General features: G+C 41.4%; 1 protein-coding gene and 1 long non-coding RNA gene across 2 annotated transcripts in view; both read right to left on the bottom strand.

Moving 5' to 3' along the window:
• Window positions 1-3528: 3528 nt before the first annotated feature.
• LOC122671152 overlaps window positions 3529-18085 on the bottom strand; it is a 26795-nt gene continuing 12238 nt past the window's right edge. Inside the window, exon 3 of the long non-coding RNA XR_006334315.1 lies at window positions 3529-3545. This is a non-coding gene — a long non-coding RNA (uncharacterized LOC122671152). The remainder of the gene's footprint in view (window positions 3546-18085) is intronic.
• Window positions 3919-4908, bottom strand: LOC122671144. Its single transcript, XM_043868250.1, has one exon. The coding sequence runs from the start codon at window positions 4814-4816 to the stop codon at window positions 4094-4096; it is 723 nt and encodes a 240-aa protein (XP_043724185.1). The 5' UTR covers window positions 4817-4908; the 3' UTR covers window positions 3919-4093.

Below are 18085 nucleotides of genomic sequence, written 5' to 3'. Positions count from 1 at the left end.
ATGGTAGTATAATAAAGCTTTCTCTCACTGGATTAGCCAATCCTATGGGCTATCAATCAGGAACAATCAGATCACCAATAGGTATCCTTAAATCCATGGTATAGAACTAGAAAAAACTGCAACCACGAGTTGCAATAGCAGCACCAATGCATCATCTACGACAAACAGATAACAATGAGAGAGCTCCGAAAAGAAAGGCGGAAAGGATTAAAAAGATTATAATTTTCAAATAACCTACCCTGCACATCCCATAGATCACCCTTTTATAGACTCCTCTAACCACAAGTCCTATTAACAAACAACAAAGCCCCTTAAATTTTCCTAATTGGCTCCCACTCGAGTTAGGGAATACCGTAGCTCCCAAATGATTAAGACTCCTAATGCTCACTACAAATTCAAGCTAAACTATTTATATGATAAAGAATATGATCCAAATTTTATAGGATGGTATCTAACTATGCTCCGCCGACCCCATTTAGTTGGGATAAGGCTTAGTTGTTGTTGTATATAACTATGCTCCCATTCTGCAATTCCACCTCCCACAGTTATACATGATTCTCTCTCAAAGCTGAAGATAACCTGTGATCATGCCAGTATCCTATGTTTGGATTATAGGGAATAGACCCACATTGGTAAACGGGACCTTGGAGTTGCGTCTATACACATGGGAAGCATCTCCACTTATGAGCTTAAGCTTTTAAGTTGAAGTTCAACACAGTACCAAAGCACCATCACTTGATCCTCTCTAGTGGAAACTGCCACATGATTGACCACCCAAAAAGAGGGACAACAAGAGATGGGGAGCGTTGGGTATAGATACACTTGGGAGATATCTCACTTATGAGTTTAAGCTTTTAAGTAGGGATCCCCAAATTAGATTTTAGAAAAAAGAACAACCTGGCCTTTTTCCTCTGCATTTCTCAGTAGGGGAGGCACATAATTCAACCCCCCTAATCTTTGTTTGTATAGGAATCTTCTTCGATGATGATACTCTCACATTACAGCATCAATTCATGTAAATGCGTACAGAGAAACTGAGTCGGTGATGTTCAGAAAGATAGACAGAAGAGAAGTTATCCATCCATGTAGTCCAACCTCTTTTTCCTTCTGTTTTTACAAAGACTCCAAGAAGGAGAACACGACAATATCCAGCCGCCTTCTACATCCGATCCTTCATGGCTTCAAATGATTGCAGCATGTATATACCCTAAGTATCAAACAGACCAGTCATAATGACTCCAACATTATCTGCTCAATAAATAAGTATTCACAATTCATCCTGCTTACATAGCATCACATATCTTAGCCACAAAAGGAAAAAAAATCATCTGAGATGGAATCAAATTGTTTTATCATACACCTAAAAGCTTAGTGCTCAATGGGTTACACTTCAATTCTACGACTACTTAGTTACATGAACAGCCTTGGTTGGATCAGCAGCCACTTTTTTTTCTTTATTTATTTATTTATTGGAAGGGGGGGGAGCGGGATGCGGAGAGTTACTTATGTAAACTTCAATTACTAAACAAGAAAAGGAAAAAGGAGGGCCAAAACAAAGGAGTTCTGAAGGAAAGAGCTCTTGTAGCAAGCAAATGAGTTTCAAGCCTCCAACTGCAAGATCTGCGGAAAATGCATCACATAAATCTTTTGCAACTTTGTCAAGCACAGGAGTGTCAAGATCAGAGGGCTAAAGCATCATCCATGGAATTTACGGCACACACAATATCTAGAAAATCTGAGATGACCACAAATAAGGCAACACTCTATAACTGAAGAGCACAGATGGCAGCAACACCAGATAGCAACATATAACCCCCCCACCACCACCACCAACAACAACACATGCACACTGTCACTTATTGCATATTCTACCCCTATAACCTAAGCTTTTGTATAACTCTTACTAGGTTAAATACATAAAAGAACTACGACCCACCCAGCACTAGCTATATTGTATATAACCAGTAAATGCCTTGCACACTCCACGGGACAGGGCCAATATTAAATACGGTTTGGGTGCATAGGTTTGCAATTTTAAATAGGAAAAGGGGGCCCCACACTGAACCCACCTCACTGCCATCTCTACAGACGCATTCACTTAATCTCTTTCCTCATCATTCAGATTTGATCTATGCAAATCAGGTAAAAATAAATATGGATGGCAATGTACTATTCATTCATGTCAAATAAAACTCTATAGCATATGGTTTCTGTCATGACCAGAGAATTCTTTGCCTCGTGCATTTTCACTTTCAAGCTAATGGTATACCACTTGTTATTCATTTTCAAGTTCCAAGTTTTTCATGATATTATAATTGTTAATTATAATTGTATCCGGACATCTTAAACAAATGCAACTTTAACTCACAGTAACATTGAAGTAAAATGATTCAAAACTTAGTGTATTTTTTAACCCTAATTAACTCAACTATATGATCACAGGTATCACAATAGATATCAAAGTTAATGTGAACCAGTCTGTTCAAGGATAGAAATGTTCGACTCATGATCTTCAAAGTGAAAAAAGTTTGGTTTCAGTAAATTGTAATGTAGACCAGTCACAAGTGATAACCAATCCACAAGAGGATTGAAAACTTCAGGTCCAGCAATAGTAAAAAGTTTGATCAGTTCTCAGATGCAGGAAATTTCAGAACAATAAATAAAAAACAAGAAATCGAAGAAGGAAAGGAGAAGATAGGGTAGTCTCTCTCAGACTCGGGTATCTCACCCACGGCCTCTCATTGCATTTTGGTATCTCACCAATGGCATCTCACCATACTCTCTCACAGAGCAAGGCACAAAGCTATGCTTTTTTCTTAATCTCATTAATTCAAATTCGGGTATAAGACTATAACCCTCACAAACGTATATATAAGGCTCAAAAACAGACTCAAAACACTAAAAAGTAAAGGCCAAACCCACACCTTAACTAATAAGGTAACATAAACCGACTAAACACTAAAATAATGAAAGAAACTGACTCAAAACATTACTCTAACTAAACTAATGAAGTAAATCCCGTTTTACTACTTTCTACCCATATTTTAGGACATTAAATTGACCCAGTACAAAGAAAACCCATGGGATCAAAGACCCAACACCTACATAACCCAACCAAATGCTTATTTCCAATAAAATAAGCCCTTTAGGTGACTTATCTGCATCAGTCTGTCAGGGCCAGGAAATTTGGATTCATAAAGCCCACCAAAAGAAAGAGAGAGGAAATATCAGCAAGAAAATAGCAAATTCAGGGTTTGAACTCTTACAGGTAGGAGGCCTAGATACTTGGATTACTATCCAAAAAAAAAAACATTTAGGAGAAGAGATAAGAGTTTGATTCTTAGACCTTAACTTGGATATCAGCGGTTGCTGGTAGCTTATTCAAGAATGGAGAACAAGACTTTGGATGAAGCAAGAGAACCAGAGAACATGAGGGGGTTTTTATTTCCCTTCCATTTAATACACAGGGGTATTTTGCACATTTTGCATTGAACAAGAAAGAAGCAACTCAAGTAAGCCATATCCCACCTAAATGGGGTTGGTTACTAGAATTCCGTTTTCCCATTCAACATTATTTAGTCATATTTGTTGCCAAACAAGGAAAAGAAGCCACAATAATAGAGACAACTATTGAAGCAACATGAATTATAAAGAGAAGCTTCCCATAAATAATTTGACATGACCAAAAAAAAATTCGGATGAGATTAACAACTAACAAAAGCAGAGAATTTGGATCGTGAGTCCACATATTTCTCCGCCAGTCATGGAAGTAGAGTCAGCTACAGCTGCATCCTCTGTCCCGTAGGTTTAGGCTCACAAAGAACACATTTCAAGAAAAATCAACTTCATGCTCAAGACCACCCCACCCCCCCCCCCCCAAAAAAAAATGTCCCGAAGTAAAGTTTTGAGCTTTTAATATCATGTCCATATAATTGTAAAATGCGATTCACTTTATTCTGATTCAAACTATATGCCCTCGATCACGATGAGAAAGAAAGGAAAACACTTCCAGGTTGAAACATGGGACGCTAAAAAAAAGTCACCAACAGGATTACAGGGACGGAGAAAGAAATAGGAATCAAAAATTCAATCCTCAATCAAGAAAACCTGTTTTACGCCACACAGCATTTCGAACCTGACGCAGATCTCTTCCCTTCAAAGTTCGTCCAACGCCTTCAAGAACCGAAAAGGTCGTCGCCGACGATCTAGCGGAACCTCTGGCAACAATCTCATGAGGCGGGAGCATTTCATCCTCTCCCTTATCATCGTCCTCCGCCAAAACAGCTCGATTTCTTCCACTGGCTGCCCACTTCGGCATCACAGGAACGTTCATCGGAGCCGACTGATGGAACTTTCCTGCAGGTACTGACATCGAACGCTCTCTCTCCATAAGACTTTGAGGAGGTTTTGGGATTGTCGGAATCATCCGCGAAGACGATGAAGTTGATGACGACGACGAAGAAGGAGAAGTAGAAACTGAAGCTTTTCGGTACAAAAATTGACGGTCCCCGACCGTCCGTTTCTTGTCGTCCTCCGGCAATGCCGCGAGGATGCCGAAGTTATCCGGTATCCGGAAACCCATCGAGTTTAGGTTGTTCCGGTGAACCGTAATGGTGGACGGAGGGTCAAACTGATGCTTCTGCTTCGGTTCAGAAAAGTCGCCGGTCCAGAACACGTCGTCTTCGTCGAGCTCGTCACCAGCGCCGGTGACATCCCCATTGGAATTTTCCGATGGAGGCTGAGAGAATAGTTCAAGAAAACGCTCCGACGAAGGAGACTTACCGTGACGGAAAGCAGAAACGCCGCTAGGTTCCATGGCTTAACACGTCACTAATAGAGAGGGCTCACGCGATATTTTGCTTTCGCTCCATATCGAATCGATCGAGAGATAGAGAGACAAAGATTTAAATTATCGGTGAAAACTGAAAATATGGGTAGGGTGAGGAGATTCGTAGACGATAGAGCTCAGAAGAGCCGTAGAGGCTGGAGTGACCGTCGTCGAGAGGTGCTTAACTGTTTTGCCGCTTTAATTCTCTTATTTAAAACAAAACAAAAATAGGATAGAGTAGCTAGCCTGGTGGAGGTGGGGGAAAGTGCGAAGTGGTCCGACGTGGCAAGCGAATCATGGATAGAGGAGATTATGGGACCCACCAGTAAACGACATCAACCCTTCATCAACGTCGGCTTCCGTCAGAGAAGGCGACCGCTTTGAGATATTGGGCCCACTGGAGGACTTTCAGGAGTCCACAGCTCCACTGGGTATCTGCTCGTACCTACTCACCTCCTCACCTCCTCACCTCCTCAAACACCGTCCCCACTTCCCAATAACCACACGCCAACACCCTCGCTCTCAGATTAATAAATGGATCGTGTTATATTTAAAATAGACTCCAGTCCCACATAAAAGGCTGTAGACCCCAATTACAAGCCACTGTTTAAGAATCCTAATAATTTGGGGCCGATTTAATATATTTTATGAAATACATATAACTTTGAAGAAATTATCTAGATTTACGATAAGGAGATTAATTAGATTTAAAATTTGTTTCACATCCAGAGATTTTGAAAAGATCTACTTAACGCCTGATTTGGTATGATTTCTATTTCAATTTCAGATGGTGATTTCCGTTTTTGAAATTGTTTGGTTTGATTTTTGCACCTTATTTTAGGGAAATACAAATTCTGAAACAGCTGAGGCTGTTTCAAAATTTCTATTTCATTTGATTTAGCACTCTTACTCTTGAATGAACACATGGTTAATTTCATGGGTAAAGTAGTAATTTTATGTTAAAAATAAAACACCACCCTTCTTCTCATAATGGTCTCACCATCACCACCCCACTCCCACCATTGCCACCGCCACCACCACCCCACTCCCACCATTCCCACTGCCACTGTCACACCCCCATCCCTGAACCACGGGAAATGCAACCGGAGCATACAACTACGCTCTCCAACCACCAGAATCACTGATGCAGTACCCAAGACTTACTCATTCACAACGACAGATAATAGGTAAAAAAAAGAAAGGATTAATATTAATAACATCAGAGTTAGCAGAAGCTAGGTGATAGCATATAAAATATCATCTATTCAAGTTTACCCCTTCAAGTACAATTCGTTCTAATCAGAACCTATGTATTACCTACTATATAAATAATACATCTATCATGAAAGGAATCAAAAGAATACACCTATAATTCAAAATGAATAATCAAGTGCATCAAAAGATGGCCACCGGCCATAAGTCACTATCCCGCCAAGGAACACAAATCGCAAAGAACACTCGGTCCATGCTCCACGATCTCCGGAGCCCACCAATCAACGTAACCAGACCTCGGGAGTCTCGTACTCGTGCCACTGCTCGAATGTACCGCATCAACTAAAAATATGTTTCCTCAGGAGTGAGCTCCAATCGAGCCCAATGAGTGGCTAAGCCACACAAACATACACAATAATAATAATGAATGGGGTTGATTGCAAACCATACATGATGGACGGATACCAAGGTGTCCCATACCACCAAGGTAGACCGTACATCACATACAATTTACAATCATGCTACATGAATGAATGATGATATATAGTTTTATTGTTATCCACCTAACACACAACTAAGTCGGGTATAGTACTATAGCAACACCTTAGGTAGCATCCCGACATCGGTACCATAAGCGGATGGTATACCGGCGATGACAAACCAGTCACGCTTGGAAGCCTGCGCATCGGTCTCCACCAAGAGATATCGCAAACCCCAAGTCAAATCCCGTCCTGGCGTTCGGCCCAAAATACGGTTGGCGCCGAACTTCCGGGTGGGTATCCGAATAACGGTCGGAACCCACGGATTTGACCGACACCTAACCCCCGTCGGTAAGGGTCATAGTCTTGGGTAAACATTTATCCTAGCCACATTCACCTATTGTATGAGTGAGGTACGCATGTGCATAAGCCGAGGCCGAGTCCATAGATACCGAAATACGGTTGGTGGCTATCCTCTCGCCCCTCTAGCCCATAAGCGTATACAAGTACGAGATGTGAATCCAAGGTAGTCGGTCGGTCACCATCCCGTTTCCACCTAATGCAATGGACAATTCTAATGCAATTTCAAGTACGGTAATCTCAAGCCCAAGACCCACCGGCACTTGGATCTCGCTTAGAAGCCCTAGATCTACATGCCATGAGTGAGTCCATATTATAGAATCCCAGTGTCCAGCCAACCTAGCACCGAGTCCCATAACTAAATCCAACACCATTCGCACCATAATGCAGTAAAATAAATAATATCGCAAGACAAGAATGTAAAGTCCTATCAACATCTAAACATTTATATCGTCCTATATCTTACTAATAATTATATATTATAGCACACATGCATGAATGACATTCGCAAGACACGACACACAAACATTCCATAAATTAAGACGTTTGCTCAACTCACTCACCTTGATTCTCGTCAATCGTCGATGCGGAGCTCTTCAAATCGACGTTCGATGCCAAGTACACTTGTCCCACGTACTAATACGCCCCGAGCCGGGTCAGTCAACCTAAAGAGAGTGTACAACGTGGGGAGAGATTAGTGCCTTAGGGCTAGAAGAGTTGGGCCCCATAAGTTATCAAACAAGGCTAAAATAGGGGACCGGCACATACAAGAAGGCTATATCATGTGCTGTCCATGTGCCTGTCCCTCTCGGACTTTCCCACCGGCGATCTAGGTTCTCGGGGTGGCACTTGCATGTGCCTGTCCCTCTCGGACCTCCCACGGCAGATCTTTCTCGGGTGCACTTGCATGTGCTGTCCATGTGCTGTCCCTCTCGAACCTCCCACCGCAGATCTTTCTCAGGACTGGCACTTGCATGTGCCTGTCCATGTGCCTGTCCCTCTCGGACTTCCCACCGGCAGATCTAGTTTCTCGGGGTGCACTTGCATGTGCCTGTCCATGTGCCGATCTTGCTGTTCATGCCATTCGAGAATGGTTTTGCAGCCCCAAAGTCTTGGGCTAAAATGGGGTATTCTTAGGGGTTTTTAGGGGTCTCTTTGGCCATGAGAACAACTCCAACCAAGGTGCCATAGCACACACCCAACATGGGTTTGTAAACCCCATGATCGATTAGGTTTTCCTCCATTAAAATACATATGGAAAGAAAACTCATGGGTTTGGGTATTGGGGTTTTGAAAGGGTCTTTAATCAATGTTATTTAACACCCCTCAAACCCACACATCTACGATCTTCCATGAGGGTTGGTAAAACCCATAAATGGAGGTAAATCCCCAACTTAGGGTTCATAAATGGAGAAGGGTGAATGGGTTTAAGGTAGGGTTAGGTGCTTCATAGTTAAACATCAAGGATTTGCCATTAATGGCTCTTCTAATTGAGTAGATGGAGCACTCAAGGTGTGCTCAACCAATTCAAACCCTAGGTAATAGAATTAGGGAAAGAGAGATGGAGAGAGAGAGAGAGAGAGAGAGAGAGAGAGAGAGAAAGAGACTCACCAAGGGTTGATGATGATAGCTTGTGCTCCACCATACTTCTCCCTTCTCCTTCCTTCTTCCTCTTCTTCTTTCTTCTTCTTTCTTCTTCTTCTTTCTTCTTCTCTTTCTTCTTCTTTCTTTTTCTCCTCTCCTCTCCACGATTTAGGATTGAAATGTGAGGTGAATAGTAGTTTTGGGTCTTTAATAACCCATCTAGGCATTAGGTCTTGTTTGGTTAGTCTCAAGTCCTTAGGTCCATTTGTTTAGGAGCTTGTTTGGTTAGGTATAAGCCCAAGGTCTAGTTTAAGTCATTGGGCCATTGGATCCACTTGGGCCCATGGCCCATGGCCCATGTCCTAAGTTCTAGTTACAATTAGAAAGAGACTAAGCTCCTAAGCCCAAGCCCATTCTAGTTCTTATGCTTATTAATGGTCATGCATAGGCATGAATTATTCGGATAGTGACTTACTCCCAATCATCGCTAAGTGGATAAGGGCGATTCGGTGCGGGCCCCGCGGATCCCTATCATAAGGGAATTCCAAGAATATGCTTTCGTGGACGATTTTCCCCCTTCTCTCGACGGTGGATCTTTCCTCGAGGACTTCCCCGTTTCGCGGTCGACAATCTCGTGTGATGGCTTGAGTATTATGACCCACGATTCACGAGCGTACTCCACTCTTGGTTCTACACAAAGGTTTAAACCAGACGGTGGTCGATCGCTTTCAAACCGGGTTTTGGGCACGGATTTAACATCCTCCCCACCTTATAAGAATTTCGTCCTCGAAATTGAGACGTACCTAGGTATCGCATAGGTGAGGATACTTCGACCGCACTTCGCCTTCTCATTAACAAGATGCCCCTTTAATCAATGAGATTACTCTGCATCGGTAGGTTGGACTTCCTTAATCTTCTCCGCAATGAGGGTTGTACTGTCAGGCGAAAAATAACATAGTAGCATCATCAATTAACACTTCCAACCCCATTCTTCTGGCTTCCTCTATAAACTGCTCATTGATATTAAAGCGGCAAGGAAGGGTTTGTGATTTCCTACTAAGTGCATCGCCACCACATTGGCTTTGCTTAAATGGTATTGGATAGTGCGATAGAGGGGTTAAAACGTGCTCAACTTCGCTCCAGGACTGCTTAGTTATTTAGCTTAAACTAAGTTGTATTGATTTGTCCTCTAATAGTATCCACCTTACACAATGGTATAAATCAATTCCGATTTAGTTAATATAAAGTCCAGTGTATATAAGGACCCAGTGAAAATCAAACTCGAGCTTATACTTCTAGAAATAGAGAGATGCAACTATTTCCATATACTTCGTCCAAGATCTCGTACTCCAAAAATTTTGGGTTGAATGACACAAGGTTGTACTACTTTGCTTACCTGGTCGTTCCTATGAGGACTTTCACTTCCGATCCTCCACTACCTAACTCGCTTTAGAATGAATTGGAATATTGATGGAATCCCTACTATTCACTCCCAATAACGGAGGGGACATTCAGGGACCCATTACTCCACTCATATCTATTGTTGAGCAAAGTTTTGTCGAATCCTTCGATTCCAGTTCCTTTTAGTTCTTGACGCACTTGGCTACACTAACACCGATATAATACTGTTCATCAACTTAAATTGCTAGATCTATCATTCTCTTCCAACTACATGATATAATCCATACCTCCTAGCATCCGTCCTAAATTATCCTTTCTAGATATCCATCGGTTCGTGGGTGTATAGACATATCGAGATTCAACTACGTGCCTATATATATATATATATATTTTTTCACCGTCCCTTCAGAATCTAGACACAAATCTTGGGTTTCCCTCTTGGACAAGGTCCCCGAACGTATCGGCCCATACACCAAGCCAATCCCAGCATTCCGGTAGATTTACCACCAAGTCCTAAAAATGGCTCTCCGAGAGACATGTGGGGCCATAGGCTTACCTAAGGGTACTTAGGACCAATACTCAAAATTTCTAGGTGGTTCCCAAAGAAAGCCCGGCACACTAAGGCCACGAGAAAAATGAAAGATAATTTCCCCTAATCATTAGCCCACGTAACAAGTCCTGCGGAAAGTCTCTCACCGACAGCTAGCTTACGCAAGTTGGAATTACAACTAACGACCGTGGGTGACTAAATTGAGTCGTAAACTCTAAATCAATAATGCGTGCACAGTGATAGGTATAGACATAAGGTACTGCCATCACTGCTGATGATGACTCTGCCTCATCTGCGGGCATGTTGAATACACTCCAGGGTTGCATGGGACCGATGGCTGCGGGTTTGGCACATACACGGGCTTCTTGCGAGCAAGTCTTGGACATATGCCCCGCTTGTTGCGATCGTAGCAACGAATGCCCAGGTGATGAGTTTGAGGTGTTTGTGAAAAGGCTCGGGTGAGCTTTTCTTTTGTATAAATTAGCTATTTGCTAATCCATCTCAATGTGTAAGCTTCTTCCGTTCCTATACCGCTTATGGTATGATTCACTATTCAAAATGTTATTCGTAATGTTCCTAACCACAATTTTTCTTCTTTTTTTATTTTTTTATTTTTTATTTTTTATTTATTTATTTATTTTTTTATTTTTATAGACCAAGGGCCCCAATTTTTTATTGGTATTGGTGTATCTTGAAGTCGTTGGGCTTATGCAACAGCAATCCTATAATGTATAAATTTTCCTAATATATACAATAGCTCTTTATGGTTAGGCTAATCCCAGTTATCATTATATTTTACATCATTGTCCATGACTTTACCCTCATAAACCTTAGTATATATCCTTTTTTTTTTTTTTGTAACTCCTAGGGTTTAGTATGTAGTTTCTCATCTTTTCTTCATTTCTAAACTGGTTTATGTTCTATAGAAGTCTCCTACCTTTATTTGTATTATCAAAGCATTGTTCTATCAAGAAAATTTATATATTCTCCCTTGTTGTCTTGATTCTTGTTTATGGTTAAGGCTTTTAATATTTAACCCTAATTTAGAGTAAATCGGGTCGTGTGAACACCGAGTTAGTCCATGAGGTAGAGCATCACGCTCGATACCAAGTCATCACACCCCCATCCCGAACCACGGGAAATGCAACCGGAGCATACAACTACGCTCTCCAACCACCAGAATCACCGATGCGATGCCAAGACTTACTCATTCACAACGACGGATAATAGGTAAAAAAAGAAAGGATTAATATTAATAACATCGAGTTAGCGAAGCTAGGTGATAGCATATAAAATATCATCTATTCAAGTTTACCCCTTCAAGTACAATTCGTTCTAATCGGGACCTATGTATTACCTACTATATAAATAATACATCTATCATGAAAGGAATCAAAAGAATACACCTATAATTCAAAATGAATAATCAAGTGCATCAAAAGATGGCCACCGCCATAAGTCACTATCCCGCCAAGGAACACAAATCGCAGCAACACTCGGTCCATGCTCCACGATCTCCGGAGCCCACCAATCAACGTAACCAGACCTCGGGAGTCTCGTACTCGTGCCACTCTGCTCGAATGTACCGCATCAACTAAAAATATGTTTCCTCGAGGAGTGAGCTCCAATCGAGCCCAATGAGTGGCTAAGCCACACAAACATACACAATAATAATAATGAATGGGGTTGATCGCAAACCATACATGATGGACGGATACCAAGGTGTCCCATACCACCAAGGTAGACCGTACATCACATACAATTTACAATCATGCTACATGAATGAATGATGATATATAGTTTTATTGTTATCCACCTAACACACAACTAAGTCGGTATAGTACTATAGCAACACCTTAGGTAGCATCCCGACATCGGTACCATAAGCGGATGGTATACCGCGATGACAAACCCGAGTCACGCTGGAAGCCTCGTCTGACGGTCTCCACCAAGAGATATCGCAAACCCCAAGTCAAATCCCGTCTGGCGTTCGGCCCAAAATACGGTTGGCGCCGAACTTCCCGGGTGGGTATACCCGAATAACGGTCGGAACCCACGGATTTGACCGACACCTAACCCCCGTCGGTAAGGGTCATAGTCTGGGTAAACATTTATCCTAGCCAGATTCACCTATTGTATGAGTGAGGCACGCATGTGCATAAGCCGAGGCCGAGTCCATAGATACCAAATACGGTCGGCCGGCTATCCTCTCGCCCCTCTAGCCCATAAGCGTATACAAGTACGAGATGTGAATACCGAAGGTAGTCGGTCGGTCACCATCCCGTTTCCACCTAATGCAATGGACAATTCTAATGCAATTTCAAGTACGGTAATCTCAAGCCCAGACCCACCGGCACTTGGATCTCGCTCCGAAGCCCTAGATCTACATGCCATGAGTGAGTCCATATTATAGAATCCCCAGGTCCAGCCCAACCGCACCGAGTCCCATAACTAAATCCAACACCATTCGCACCATAATGCAAGAAAATAAATAATATCGCAAGACAAGAATGTAAAGTCCTATCAACATCTAAACATTTATATCGTCCCTATATCTTACTAATAATTATATATTATAGCACACATGCATGAATGACATTCGCAAGACACGACACACAAACATTCCATAAATTAAGACGTTTGCTCAACTCACTCACCTGATTCTCGATCAATCGTCGATGGAGCTCTTCAAATCGACGTTCGATGCCAAGTACCGCCCCACGTACTAATACGCCCGAGCCGGTCAGTCAACCTAAAGAGAGTGTACAACGTGGGGAGAGATTAGTGCCTTAGGGCTAGAAGAGTTGGGCCCCATAAGTTATCAAACAAGGCTAAAATAGGGGACCGGCACATACAGAAGGCTATATCATGTGCTGTCCATGTGCTGTCCCTCTCGGACTTTCCCACCGAGATCTAGGTTCTCGGGTGGCACTTGCATGTGCTGTCCCTCTCGGACCTCCCACCGGAGATCTTTCTCGGACGCACTTGCATGTGCTGTCCATGTGCCTGTCCCTCTCGAACCTCCCACCGGAGATCTTTTCTCGGGCGGCACTTGCATGTGCTGTCCATGTGCTGTCCCTCTCGGACTTCCCACCGGCAGATCTAGTTTCTCGGGATGGCACTTGCATGTGCCTGTCCATGTGCCATCTTTTGTTCATGCCATTCGAGAATGGTTTTGCAGCCCAAAGTCTTGGGCTAAAATGGGATATTCTTAGGGGTTTTTAGGGGTCTCTTTGGCCATGAGAACAACTCCAACCAAGGTGCCATAGCACACACCCAACATGGGTTTGTAAACCCCATGATCGATTAGGTTTTCCTCCATTAAAATACATATGGAAAGAAAACTCATGGGTTTGGGTATTGGGGTTTTGAAAGGGTCTTTAATCAATGTTATTTAACACCCCTCAAACCCACACATCTACGATATTCCATGAGGGTTGGTAAAACCCATAAATGGAGGTAAATCCCCAACTTAGGGTTCATAAATGGAGAAGGGTGAATGGGTTTAAGGTAGGGTTAGGTGCTTCATAGTTAAACATCAAGGATTTGCCATTAATGGCTCTTCTAATTGAGTAGATGGAGCACTCAAGGTGTGCTCAACCAATTCAAACCCTAGGTAATAGAATTAGGGAAAGAGAGATGGAGAGAGAGAGAGAGAGAGAGAGAGAGAGAGAGAGACTCACCAAGGGTTGATGATGATAGCTTGTGCTCCACCATACTTCTCCCTTCTCCTTCCTTCTTCCTCTTCTTCTTTCTTCTTCTTTCTTCTTCTTCTTTCTTCTTCTCTTTCTTCTTCTTTCTTTTTCTCCTCTCCTCTCCACGATTTAGGATTGAAATGTGAGGTGAATAGTAGTTTTGGGTCTTTAATAACCCATCTAGGCATTAGGTCTTGTTTGGTTAGTCTCAAGTCCTTAGGTCCATTTGTTTAGGAGCTTGTTTGGTTAGGTATAAGCCCAAGGTCTAGTTTAAGTCATTGGGCCATTGGATCCACTTGGGCCCATGGCCCATGGCCCATGTCCTAAGTTCTAGTTACAATTAGAAAGAGACTAAGCTCCTAAGCCCAAGCCCATTCTAGTTCTTATGCTTATTAATGGTCATGCATAGGCATGAATTATTCGGATAGTGACTTACTCCCAATCATCGCTAAGTGGATAAGGGCGATTCGAGTGCGGGCCCCAGGATCCCTATCATAAGGGAATTCCAAGAATATGCTTTCGTGGACGATTTTCCCCCTTTCTCTCGACGGTGGATCTTTCCTCGAGGACTTCCCCTGTTTCGCTGATCGACAATCTCGTGTGATGGCTTGAGTATTATGACCCACGTTCACGAGCGTACTCCACTCTTGGTTCTACACAAAAGGTTTAAACCAGACCGGTGGTCAGATCGCGTTTCAAACCGGGTTTTGGGCACGGATTTAACAGCCACCACCACCACTACTACCCTGTTACTACCACCACCACCTCCACTACCCCACTACCACCACTACCCTGCCATCACCACCACCGCCACCACTGTCGCTGCCACCACTACCGCCGCCACCACCACCACCACCACCTCCACTCCTTATCTAGATTTACGATAAGGAGATTAATTAGATTTAAAATTTGTTTTATATCCAGAAATTTTGAAAAGATCTACTTAACGCCTAATTTGGTATGATTTTTATTTCAATTTCAGAAGGTGAGTTCCATTTCTGAAATTGTTTGGTTTGATTTTTGCACCTTATTTTAGGGAAATAGAAATTCTGAAATAGCTGAGGCTGTTTCATAATTTATATTTCATTTGATTTAGCACTCTTGCTCTTGAATGAACACATGGTTAATTTCATGGGTAAAGTAGTAATTTTATGTTAAAAATAAAACACCACCCTTCTTCTCCTAATGGTCTCACCATCACCACCCCACTCCCACCATTGCCACCCCCACCACTACCACCATTCCCACTGCCACCAACACCACTACCACCACTACTACCCTGTTACAACCACCACCACCACCACTACCCGCTACCACCACTACCCTGCCATCACCACCACCGCCACCACCACCACCACCTCCACTACTTCCATGTCACCACCACCACTGCCTCGCCGCCACCACCACCATCCTTCCCAAAGAAATATAGAGAATCTATTCATAAAATTTGAACTATTAAATGGATTTTTTTATTCTTGAAATATTTCATATTGATACAACCAAAACAATTTCAAGTTTTTGACCACAAATCTATTTGTTGACTATTTTAAGAAATCAATCCAAAATTGAAATAGAAATCATACCAAATCAAGCCTTAGTTTTGTAAATTACTTATTATTCATGCATCCCAATAAAATTGAAGTCTCTAAAATACCTCAACATAACAATATTATGATACAATTATTGATTTATGTGTCTATTTCTCTTCTTCAATTCAGTTTGTTTTTTTGTTTTTTCTTTTATTTTCTATTCTTTTCTTGCCTTCCAAACATAACCTTAGGTGAAATTGACTATTAAAATTATTTGTGTATCCTATACCAAAGCACATTCCAGTGGTGGATGCAATGCAGTTACTAGGAGAGCTGGCTCTTATACCAAATACTATAACAATAACAACAACAACAAACTCAGTTGTATCCTAACTTAATGAGTTGACTACACGCCTAACTAACAAAGTAGGTAAAAAATTGAATACTAGACAAAATAAGGGAATGAAGAGATAGAAAATATAGGGAAGGGAAATGAGATGAGAAGTGAAAATTTGAAAAATGACAAATGAATGATGTAATAATAGAAAGAAAAATTGGTAGATACAAGTAAGAGGAAAAAAGCACAGCCCAACAAGGTCATACTTGCTACAAGATCAAGACTATATATGTCCTTCCTCACCACTTTTCCTAGTCATTTTAGACCTGCCCACCCCCCTACTATTTTAGCTCATTTAATCGAAATTAAATCACTCTTACTTATTGGAGTGTCCCTAGGCCTTCGTTGAATATGATTATACCACCTCAAATGGATCTCTCGGAGCTTGTCATGGATCGGAGTAACTCTCAAGTTAGCTCTAATACGATCATTTATTACTTTATCCTTCCTTGTTTTTTCCACACATCCATCTTAACATCCTCATTTATGTCACACATAATTTCTCAATATGACACTTCTTAATTGTCCGACATTCTGCCGTATACATCATAGCCGATCATACAACAATCCTATAGAACTTTCCTTTAAGCTTTAAAGAAATACGTCAGTCACACAACACTTCTGATGCATCTCTCCACTTCATCCATCCCACTTTAATTCTATGTGAAACCTCATCTTTTATGCTACCTTCTTATTAATGATTGAACCCAATGAAGATCTTCCTTGTTATTTGTTTATCTTTCCATGAGTCTCCTCAATAAATTGATAGCTTCTGTTGTGGATCTACTTACTACAAAGTCAAATTGGTTCACCGAGATATAGATCTCCCTTCTCAAACGGGCTTCAATAACCTTTTCTCAAAGTTTCATAGTGTGACTCAAACTTTGTGCTTCTATATTTATTACAGTTTTGGATATCATCTTTATTTTTGTAGATCGGGACTACGATGCTTATCCTCCACTCATCTAGCTTCTTCCTATTATTCATCATCCTATTAACCAAATTGGTTAACCAGTAAACCCATAACCTCCAAGGGTTTTACACACTTCCATTGGAATCTCATTAGAGCTTGGAGTATTGTATACTTTCATCCTTCTTAAGGCATCTTTAACCTCAATCATACTAAACTTTCCACCATATTTATGACGTGTGGTGTCTTGATGAAAGACACCTCCAATAGTAATTGATTCAACCTAACAAAAAGCCTATATTAGGTCATCCAAGTTTTTCCCCAAAAGACAACTTTTTGACTTTGAGCTAAGGATTCAAAATGCTGGATTGGGTTAAGGATCATGTCTCAATCGATTCTGTTCAAAATCGTCTAGAATCAATTAGAAATCAATAGAATTCATAAAATATCTGCAATAACTTAGTTTTTGCAAGGATATTGGCCAGAATAGGGATCGACTCAGCTGGTTCTGATCTGAATTGGTTTATCATAACTCTTGAATCCATGTTTCAAGTTGACAGCCATAAATGTATTATATAGGGACATAATAGAGATATCAAATGATCGTATTTTGATTAGAAACGACCACTCCAAATAAAGGGTATCAATGGGGTTTTGTTAGACCATGGTTTGAGATATCGGTATCATATCGCCTGTATCGGGTGATATGTACCGATTTTGCAAGTGACTGATCCCAATCCCGATACCATGTTGATATCGTATTGGTGACATGGTACAGAAGGGGTGAAATGATAAAAAAAAAAAAAATTAATAATAATAATAAATTTCAAGGAGAATCAAGGGCAAACTTGTCTGATACCTTGTTGTTTCCTGAGTTGATCAATACATGTTCCGATACCATGCACTAAAACCATGTGTTAGACGATCTGATTTATGGTGGATTAAAAGCAAATTATATTTTTCGTCCCTCGCCCAGGATGTACATGTGCAATTCTAACCCCCTCCCCCCCCCCCCCAAAAAAAAAAGGTTTAGAACACCATGTTAAAAAGTTTTTTTTTTCTAGTCCGTCGACCAAATAACTAACACCGTGTTCTGGGACACTACGCTATGGAACCAAATATATCTCTTCCCCCTTATTT

This window comes from Telopea speciosissima, chromosome 1 (genome assembly GCF_018873765.1).
Source record: "Telopea speciosissima isolate NSW1024214 ecotype Mountain lineage chromosome 1, Tspe_v1, whole genome shotgun sequence".
NCBI lineage: Eukaryota > Viridiplantae > Streptophyta > Magnoliopsida > Proteales > Proteaceae > Telopea > Telopea speciosissima.
This window is presented reverse-complemented; position numbering and strand designations above follow the sequence as displayed.

Coding starts and splice junctions, on each gene's coding strand:
- LOC122671144 (XM_043868250.1), bottom strand. CDS start 4,816: ATGGAACCTAGCGGCGTTTCTGCTTTCCGTCACGGTAAGTCTCCTTCG.